This window comes from Sander lucioperca, chromosome 18 (assembly GCF_008315115.2).
Source record: "Sander lucioperca isolate FBNREF2018 chromosome 18, SLUC_FBN_1.2, whole genome shotgun sequence".
Taxonomy (NCBI): domain Eukaryota; kingdom Metazoa; phylum Chordata; class Actinopteri; order Perciformes; family Percidae; genus Sander; species Sander lucioperca.
Window position 1 is genome coordinate 5366092 of NC_050190.1, and position 10332 is coordinate 5376423.

Here is a 10332-nt window from a genome sequence, read left to right on the forward strand (position 1 = left end):
GTTAATAGCTTATCAACAAGGGAAGATAATTAAAGTCACCATGGTGTTGTTTTAATAGGCAGAGAGGCCCAGCTCAGTATTACTTTATTCCTGACCCTTAATTCCTGCCTTCTATTTCCCATCATTCCTTTAAATAACAGCTTAGCTGCTATGCGAATACTTATTTTATAAGAGACTGAGACTAGTTGCAACATTTTGTATTATTTTTCAGTTCTCATCTCGTTTGTTGAAAACCAGACTAACTCTCTGCTCTTCTGATAACTGCTCATTTAGGAATGTAAAAGCTGACCCATTCCCTTCCTAAAATGTCTTCAGTGTCTATGTCTTACACTCTCAGAAATACATCGCATGAAATAAATAGCACAGATGAGTCATTTAAAAGCAGCACTTCCCCCACAGAATCTGCCTTCACTGAGAGAAAAACACAAGTCGGCTGATTCTTAAGAAACAAACGCACAAAGACCCAATACGAGATGTTAGTTCATGGTATTTTATTGGAAAAACAAAATGTAAAGACTAGCTTGTACAACTTGGAATGCAGATCAACTGAACTGGACAGAACAGTTGGACTGGGCCGGGCCTCGCCGCACCCACAGACACACACACACACTCGCACACAAACACAAGATAGAAATGCCGCAAAGCACCGACCCTGTCCCCACTACTGAAATTAAACCCCACCGTATAATCATGAAACGCATGCAACCTTTGAGGCAATATACTGTACATACGCATGCTTCAGTGATAACCACAGATTCATTGTTTGTAAATCTCCAACTCTGCAAAACCTGATATTAATATTGCCTCAAAGTCGCTCTTGTATATCATCACCTTTGAAGCCCACCCAACCCCTCTAATAGTCCGATACACTTCCAACACCCAAGGGGCTTAAGTCTATGCCCCACCCAAGCTTCCCCCTCAAAAAAGGTAAACACACAAAGGATAAAGCGAGTATCCTGACATGCCATTAACACAGAATCTAAAATGAGTTCTTATTTATTCCATTTTAAAAAATTTCTTAAAAATATCTATTGTCAGTGACTTCATTAAGGGAAGCAAACGGCAAAGGTTCTGCTGCTTCACTCACTCCCATCCATCTTTCAACTAACCCCTCCCTCCTCTATGTGGGTCCCAGAACAACCTGAGGCCAAACAACAGCCATCTGCCATCGGGCTCTCAACAGTAACCCATCTAAAGCTGCATGCATGAAGAACAGAAAAGAAAAGAAAACAGGAAGTCATAGAAGAAAGGCGATTGAACAGCCCATATGATCATCGGGACATCAGGCAGATGGAACCAGGAAGCAGAGGAGCAGTGGCCAAACCAGCCAGATGCAGAGAGGCTGCTTGTCTAACGAGTAGAGATCTGATTGGGCAGCTCAGCGCTGGGGGGGCGGGGAATACAAGCCAGTACATGCAGATTCATTTAGAATTTTCCGTTTTGTCTTTTTACCTTTTTTGAGCTTGTTTATATGGACAGATTTTCAGTTTTCCAACATTCAGTTTAAGTTGTCTATACAGAACAGTATGAATAAATGTAGATTTTTGCAATAAGAGGTAAGTGAAACATTTGACTGATTCTTTGTCCCAGCCCAGCTCATTTGGCGGTCATCATCTGAACAAATTCTGCAGGGAAACAAACAATAAAACTCATCAGGAATAGGGATTAAATTGTGTACTATAACACAGTACAAAATGATTATCAGACTAAAAAAAAAAAAACAGCAATTGGGCACACAAGGTTATTACAGAGCTTTTGTCTATCATGAGCGTTTGTCAGCTTAAATAATTTAGCCTTGTTCCATAAACATACTTAATCATAATGTAATCTTAAACTGTATCAGTGTGGTTAAATGTCAAGACAGTCTTTGATCTCTTGTACCTTCATAGTTGACCTGTCCGTCTCCATCAATGTCTGCTTCTCTGATCATCTCGTCTACTTCCTCATCGGTCAGCTTTTCCCCCAGGTTAGTCATCACATGACGCAGCTCTGCTGCGCTAATGTAACCGTTGCCATCCTGCCCAACACACACACACACACAGCATACAGTCAGTCACACACAGTTTTCAATGAAGACATTATTACATTACATACATTACATTATCAAGCATCACTGTCAGGCCAAACAGAGTCAAGCTCCTCCTTAGTTGTCAGCTTAAGTTTAGGGATGTTCTGATTTCAGATGAATGAGTTTTGTGTATCAATGCTAAACTGATGAGAAAAACGCATCTAAGAATCAATTATTTTTCTTGCTTCGTCTTGTTGGTCACAAAAACAAAACGTGCACATAAACACATCTTACCTTATCAAAGACCCTGAATGCCTCCCTGATCTCCTCCTCACTATCAGTGTCCTTCATCTTCCTTGCCATCATCGTCAGGAACTCAGGGAAGTCAATTGTTCCGTTGCCTGGAGGGGGAAAGAAAGGAAATCAGAAGTAAGTTATGGTTACAACTAGTCATTAGGGGTGTGCAAAAAAAAAAAAAAAAAAAAAAAAAAAAAAAAATCGATTCACATTCGAATCACAATTCAGGCTCTACCAATTCAAAATCGATTCATAGAATTAAAAAAATCTATTCATATTTTTTAATAATAATAAAAAAAATTTTTAAAAATTGTACGTCTACCGCAATCACATGGGACTACATTTACATACTGTGAATCGTTTTTTTGAACCGAAAAAAATCTTGAGCCTGAAAATCGATAACGAATCGTGACATTTTTTGAATCGTGCACCCCTACTAGTCACATAGTTAAAAAGGGTCTATAACGACCAGTTTCACAAAATCCTTCCCCATGTGGAGGCGGAATCAGCATACCATCTGCGTCCACCTCATTGATCATGTCCTGGAGTTCGGCCTCAGTTGGGTTTTGACCCAGTGACCTCATGACAGTGCCCAGCTCCTTAGTGGTGATGGTGCCATCTCCGTCCTTATCAAACAGGGAGAAGGCCTCCTTGAACTCTGGACAGACACAAGGGGAAGAGGGGACAAAAAAAAAATAAAAAATAAAAAAAAAATACAGAAGGTGGAGGAAAGGATGAAAGAAAATGTTAGTAACAAAACTTATATTCCATGTGATAATGCATGGACGTATGTAGAGAATGTGTGTTTGTTGCTAAAGAGAGGTTATATATATATATATATATATATATATATATATATATATATATATATATATATATATATATATATATATATATATATATATATATATATATATATATATATATATATATATATAAATGCAGTCTTTATATGTTGTCACCATACCTGCAATCTGCTCTTCTGTTAGTTGGTCAGCCTACAGAAACAGAAAGAAGACAGAAGAAAGTAGAAAAAAAGGGAAAAGAGAAAATTTACACTTTTAAAAATACAAAAATAGCTTAATCTTACAGGTAAAGGCCGGGATGCAAATAGTAACGGGTTTTAATAAATCTATTTCCTATGCAATATTAATAATTTACTTCGCAGATGTTAAAAACCCTACTTCCTAGCACATAGCCACTCAGCAACAGCCATCGCACTTGTGCAACAATCACAGGGGATGGCAGGTGGCAAGGACACTAGGGATAGACCAGTTATCGGCCCGTGTTTTGGCAGTTTTCAGATTATCGGTATCTGCGTTTTATTTGCCTGATAACCGATAATTAAAAAGTGCGCTACTGTAGCTCCGCTACAGCTCTGTGTCTGTCCCTCTGCTTCGGTTTCACTCACCACCGAGTCTGACTTAATGTCCCGCCCACAACACTATCTGACTATCTTTTACTGGGTATTATGTTGAGTTTCGAATTTATTAAATAATGGCTTAAATCGTTTAAACAAAGTTTTGTGTTGGAGTTTATAACATTCCAAAATCTTAATTTTGACTTAAAGATTTTCATTTTCACTGTAAACACATATTGGTTCCAAACAACTAATAATCGTATCAGCCTTGAAAAGCCAGTATCGGTCTAAAGGACACTCCTTTTAAAACAAGCATGCGCCATGAGTAAAGTGCTGCGACCATAACCAGACACAAAGACAAAGAAGCACTCTGGATCACAAACTCGTACAAACTAGACTAAGATCCTTTCGCTTTTCTTCTTTTTTTACTTTTGGGACTGGCTGCCCGAGCACACTTATACTAACATCTAGTCGCAGCAAACGACTAGGGCTGCAACTAACGATTATTTTCATAGTCGATTAATCTGTCGATTATTTTCTCGATTAATCGATTAGTTGTTTGATCTATTAAAATGTCAAAACATGGTGAAAAATGTGGATCAGTGTTTCCCAAAGCCTAAGATGACGTCCTCAAATGTCTTGTCTTGTCCAAAACTCAAAGATATTCAGTTTACTGTCACAGAGGAGAGAAGAAACTAGAAGATATTCACATTTAACAAGCTGGAATCAGAGAAATCTTATTTTTTTAATAAAAAAATGACTCAAACGATTAATCGATTATCAAAATAGTTGGCGATTAATTTAATAGTTGACAACTAATCGATTAATCGTTGCACCTCTACAAACGACCAGCATTAACCACGTACTATCTCAAAACAGGGACAGCAGGAGTTTTTGGCTATCCACAAGCCATACATTAACACCAGTATACCATTAAGCGATGCTAAAAGCTCTAGCTAACCCATACATTTCACTCTGATTGTGCATCTGTGTACAACCTTTATGTCATCAAAGTGGATATCTGTGAGGTCTGCCACCAGCTTCACTGCTTTTGGTGCTGTTTTTTTTGCCTCTCCACCTCTGCCTCCACCTCCTCTTCCTCCTCCATCCAGCCTTAACCCACCACCTCCTCTGCATTGCATCAGATCCACACCTCTTCCTCCTGTACCTCCACCAATTACTCCTGATTTGACGCTGAGGCCATCCAGAGCCCCTCGCACCATCACCAGGCCTTCAGCCAGACACTCAGCCCGTTTGCTGTTCTGGACACCCTGTTTTTTAACCTCGGCCAGCTCAGCCTTGGTTCTCTGCAGGCAGTTCCTCAGGTCTTGCATCTCTCTAACCAGGCTGTCCATGCGGCTAGATGACGAGTCCATCAGCATTTGTAGGAAGGCTCTGTAGTTCCTCTCCTGCTGCTGGATGAGCTCCTTGTAGTAATGCTGTTGTTCATCCAAGAGATCATAGACGGTGGAGAGGCTCACCAGCTCATCCTCTGCTGGGTACAGAGTGGCTTTCTTAGGCTGCATGATGAGGGAATGATGGCATGAAGGGCAGGAATGATGCCTTAGGATGGAAGGAATAGGTGGATGGAAAAAACGATGGCCAGACATCTATCAGTTGCTCCTGATTTGTAAAACGGATGGACAGAGGGAATGGTGGATGACAGATTTTGCCATCTCTTAAGTTACATAACTGTATTGGCGAGGAACATTTTGGATAGAGTTTTGATTTGAGTAGACGGCAAAACAGTTTAGTCCTTGTGGATAGGTAGATAGTTGGATGGACACATGAATGGTGATCAGATGACTGGATAATTGCAGGACTCGTCTTTCAATCCATCCAGTGTGAGTGGATGTCTGGATGACAGAAGTTTTCACAATCCCTCTGGAGTGGCAAAGGTCAGTGGATTGGCACTGACCTGACAGGCAAGGTCTCTCTTCAATGAGCTGGTTAAAGAGCTGATGGAAAAGTCAGTCCTTCTGTTGATGTTTTTTCTGGTTACTTGTCCATCCGTCTGTCTTTCAATAATGCTGCCTGCCTGCCTAACTGTCGATCTTTCTGTCCTTGTGTCTTGAAGCACTGTGAGTGAACGTGACCAGACGCTGTCCTTCCCTGGCTGCATCTGACTCCAGCTGGGTGAGGCAATGAAGAACCCCACTCCCTGTCCCTCCATGTACAAGTGTGTGTGTGTGTGTGTGTGTGTGTGTGTGTGTGTGTGTGTGTGTGTGTGTGTGTGTGTGTGTAAGCCTAGGCATGACAGTTAAGGCTTAGTTGTCCGTCCATCTCCCCAACAGGTGTACAGTAAAGATGGATGCACAGATGAAGTGTCCACCTCCTGCAGTGGTTCAAAAGAAGAATAGCCTTCAACCCTTTGACAGAGAAAGAGAATGGGTGTGTGTAGAGGCCAGGACAGGCCACCCAAATGTGTCAGGAAAATTGATTCAAGGTGTGCGAGAGTAACAGTGTCCAGACTGGGGGAGGTCACGGGGCTTTTGTGTGTGTGTGTCTATACGCATGTGTTAAACTGTGGCCTGTCATCTCACTGCTACAGTTGCGGCTCCTAGGGAGGATCAGGTGGCTGCTAACCTCCTAGACAGCATCATGGGTCACACCAAATGCCCCCCTCTGACAGGAGCCCCTATCCACACAGTTACAACAGATTCTGAGTGATACACCTCAGGAGTTCGCCATGAGTCCAGGGTTAAGGTTGGTTTGAAGTAAATGAGCCAAAAATGGAAAACTGCCCTTCTTACAAAACTCAATCCATAATGGCACCAATATCACTTAAGAATGTGCATGAATGTATTCTAACAGATGTTCAAATGATAAAGTGCGTCCTCTACAAGATACTGCTGCCAACACAACGAAGAAAGAAATCACCATCCCATTGCTTGTGAATCTTCACATTTCTTTTCTTTCCACAAGTCATGAGTGTGTTCTTAAGCACCAATTAGATTCATGAAAACCCTCATTACTTTTTTTTTTTTTTTTTTTTTGCTTTTGCTAGTAACTAGGCTCTTTTTAATGCAGAAACATCAGCAACATGGCATACAATACCTTTGATGCCGTTATGTTATAACTATAAATAAAAGACAGAAAGACCACAAGCTGTGATATTTGAATCTTTTTCATTCATGTTTTAACATTGATTGATTAGGAAACTGTCTGGAAGGATTTTAGAAATCAAAAGCACAAAGCTAATGATCATAATCAATACTCTAAATATTGATATCTGATCCCAACTATATTCTGCATTTGTCTGACCTTAAAGCCAGAGAGAATGAGAGGGAGGAAAGGTGAGAATATAAACTGAAATCTTTCATCTACAAGGTATTAGTAGTACTGTCAAGTAATAAATACTAGGCTTTCAGAATTTGGCTGCCGATAATGACAGGATGTGTTTGTGTTCATGTGTGCGTGCGCTCCAACACTAGTTAACAAGCTGCTAACCCCTCTTATACTCAGGCCAAATTCCTCTCAAGGTCCTGCAATGCCTCGCAGTAAAGACCATGTTCCTGTTAGATGGTGTGTGTGAGTTCAGCATGTAGGCCCTATGATTTACTTTAACAGCATCCATGGGCAGTATTAAGAAAATTGAACTAAGGGTTTTAGTGAAATTTACAGATTCCACTACTGCTACTAAAACTCAATTTGTGATTACCATACACAGCTCTAATTGTGGTCATTTTTATAAGAAAATGTTTCTTGGAAGGAAAAAAAAAAAGCTATGGCCTATTCTATATCTTTATAATCACTACACTACAAAATAGGTAGCATGCAGAGCGAATGCTGATGTGTAAAGATGTAAACACATCAAGTGATCAAAGCTGACTATGAGAACACACCAATGTATATTTTGTTTCAAGTATATTTAACTTCAAGTGGGCTAAGCACATTTGATTCACAGTCCAACCACAGTAAGACTGACCAAACAAGTCTTTCTGCCTTAAACAAGTCCTACACATGGAAAGGAACCAATGTTCAATGTCTCAATCCCACTTAAAACTTCTTCCTGTATCAAACTTTGTCAATGTAGCTATGGCAACCACAAACCAACCATGTACCTTTGGTAACTAATCCAACAGGTAGATACAGAAATTAACACTAAAGAAGTCTGTAAGGGGGCCAGAATATCCATTTTGAAATCCTTTTAAAATCTAAACAGGAACATTCCAATGAAAAGTTGTTAGTTCAACACAGCTTATCCTAGTATTTTCATTCCTTGTGAAAACCTGTTAGACTACTTTGAAATCAATTGCCAAACAACTGACTTTAGTTGAAATAACCCAAAGTTATATGCTGCAATTAATGTTATATTTAATAAGAAATGTCATGTTGCAAGTATCTCAAGAAATTAAAGTTGGATTTGCACACTGCTAAGACCACCTACCATACAACTAAAAAGACTACTCTAGTCATTTTACTGGTGTAAAAACAACAGCAGTCTACTGGTTTTTGACCCAGGTCTTCTAAAAAAGAGGGGCCTGTTAGTTTTTATTATAGCACTATGATTAGCAGATATGTCCCACCTGGGATACAGTTTATAACACTTTCCTGTAGTTAATGAGCTGCTGGGACAGATAGCCGGACACACCCAAGGACACAAACCAGTGTTAGTCAAGGCTTGTATGTACTGTAAGGAGGACGTGTCAGACCACAACCAACCAAAATTCACGTTACGATGTGATCTAGAAAATAATCCACAACAAACATGAATTTAAGTGATATGTTGCTGCAGCATTTCTTTAAAATAATAGTTACGTAACTGATGGGAGTTAACTGAAGTAGGGGGCTTTTACTGCGTAATGAAAGTGCAAGGAGCCAACGATGTGTTCAGCGGATTGCATCTGTCAAACAAGGCTTGTGTCCATTTAAGACTTACACATAGCCTAAAGAAAAGGTCCACCATGTCATATTATAAAAATGTTCCCAAATGACTGCATTTCATACCACTCCCTTGGGAGTGTTCAGGGACACTGACTACGAAGCTGCCATTGTTTATAAACAAACAAACCAGATTTTACAGTTACGGAGACAGTTCTGTAAAAGAAGAAGGAAGGAGGTACATTTCTTTGTTTGTAGGAATGTCTTGACTGCAATGATCAGGTACAGTAGTTAGGATATAGCAGACTTTAAGACATTTCTTCTAAAAAATAAATCAGTACCCAAAAATATTCACTTCAATATGGTATTCAAATACAGGTTTAACAGTAACAAACATATCTGGTATTCTGTGACCTAACAAGGACTCTCAGCTATTACCAGTGCAGTTTTTACAACGGTAACATGTTGTACTTTGATAGCTGTCGATAATGTGAACCTACATAAATACTATTAGACGGGTTACAATATTTATTAGCTAGTAGCAAGAAACCAGTGGCCGGAACTGAAGTGTAAATCTGTGTGTTACCCCACCAACACCACCCATCAGTCTCGTTTCGGTTCGTATGTCTGTGAATCGAATTGGTCACAGCTTTCGGTGCAACATCGGCATAAAAAAAACAGTGTAACGTTAGAGAGACTGCGGAAACCATATAAGTAAAATGGATTTTATTTTTCATTTATTTTTTCTAATGGCGGAAACCAACTCACGTTACTACCCCGACGCGGAAATGCATATTTGACAGACGTTACAGCTGCCTCATTGGGGGGTGTAACGTTAGCTGTGATGCTAACATCGGCAGCCAACTGAACCGCCGCAACTAGCTACTGCCAATATGTGGCCACCTGTAACAAGTAACTAGCTAGTGTTACACTTCAGCGTGTGATAATATCAACTACCGTTATAATTGTAATCGCGGTTACGAGTTTAAGCAACAATGATGTAATATACTATTTCTAGCCGCCACAGTGTTACCAGCTAGCATAGTTGGCTAGCTAACGGTACAAGTCCATTTTCTACAATGGAGGCTGCGGGATATTTCAACAAAACGACTATCCGGGAGAGCCTTAAGAACCCCTGGCTGGCATTCAGTCAAATCAACCCAATTTCAAGTCGAACATATCACAAACTATGGTTGACAAAATACTCACCATGTCTGAGTTAGGAAGGTTGGTCTGCTAACGCTACAGGGAGAGAGGAAATGGAAGGTTGCCACTGAGCAAGAAGGCTGGCTGGCTGGAGGCGGGCAGGCAGGACGAACCACTGCTATACGGCTCACTGTATTCCTCCGCACTGTGGGGAAAGTCGCTCAATCAGTGAAAGGTGTTCGCTCTTTCTCCGTCTCTTAAAACGTGAATGTGCATGCACACATGCACACTGCTGCTGTGCATGCACACATGCACACTGCTGCTGTGCACGTACCTGTCTTTGGGGTTGTCATGTTTCATACAGGGAAAGTTACTTTTAATTTATAGAATAGAATAGAAAGCCTTTATTGTCATTGCATAGGAATACAACGAAATTAGATGTGACACTCAGGTGATGCATTCCAACATAAAAAACATTTAAACATAAAAACACAAGACAAAGGACATTCAGTGGGATACAAATGAAATAAATAGATACATATAAAATTATTTAAAGTGCAGCAAGTGCTTAGTGGATTGCAGGATGGTAGTAATTACTTACTTTTTAAAGAGGTATCTTTAATGATATATTTTGCTCTGTTGATGTAGCGTGAAGTGGCAAGTTCTTCCAAGGGGGGTATCCGGGTTTCTTAAAAAC

At 40.1% G+C, this 10332-nt stretch overlaps 3 protein-coding genes across 3 annotated transcripts in view; 1 reads left to right on the plus strand and 2 right to left on the minus strand.

The window, feature by feature from the left end:
- ttc7b (tetratricopeptide repeat domain 7B) overlaps positions 1-10332 on the plus strand; it is a 49257-nt gene that overhangs the window by 31328 nt on the left and 7597 nt on the right. The window lies entirely within an intron of this gene.
- calm1a (calmodulin 1a) lies at positions 470-9930 on the minus strand. Its single transcript, XM_031321285.2, has 6 exons — positions 9699-9930; positions 3273-3303; positions 2820-2963; positions 2303-2409; positions 1882-2017; positions 470-1625 (listed from the first exon to the last, which is right to left on the minus strand). Exons 1-6 carry the CDS (start codon positions 9699-9701, stop codon positions 1597-1599), a joined length of 450 nt encoding a protein of 149 aa, XP_031177145.1. The 5' UTR covers positions 9702-9930; the 3' UTR covers positions 470-1596.
- LOC116065704 lies at positions 3567-9690 on the minus strand. Its single transcript, XM_031321284.2, has 2 exons — positions 4512-9690; positions 3567-4149 (listed from the first exon to the last, which is right to left on the minus strand). The coding sequence occupies exon 1, from the start codon at positions 5273-5275 to the stop codon at positions 4622-4624; it is 654 nt and encodes a 217-aa protein (XP_031177144.1). The 5' UTR covers positions 5276-9690; the 3' UTR covers positions 3567-4149; positions 4512-4621.

Excerpts from the sequence above, each read along its gene's own strand:
- LOC116065704 (XM_031321284.2), bottom strand. The coding sequence starts at position 5,275 with ATGTCTGGCCATCGTTTTTTCCATCCACCTATTCCTTCCATCCTAAGG.
- calm1a (XM_031321285.2), bottom strand. Across the intron at positions 2,964-3,272 it reads AACAGAAGAGCAGATTGCAG|AGTTCAAGGAGGCCTTCTCC; the intron begins GTATGGTGACAA and ends GTGTCTGTCCAG. Across the intron at positions 2,410-2,819 it reads CAATGAGGTGGACGCAGATG|GCAACGGAACAATTGACTTC; the intron begins GTATGCTGATTC and ends TTCCCCCTCCAG.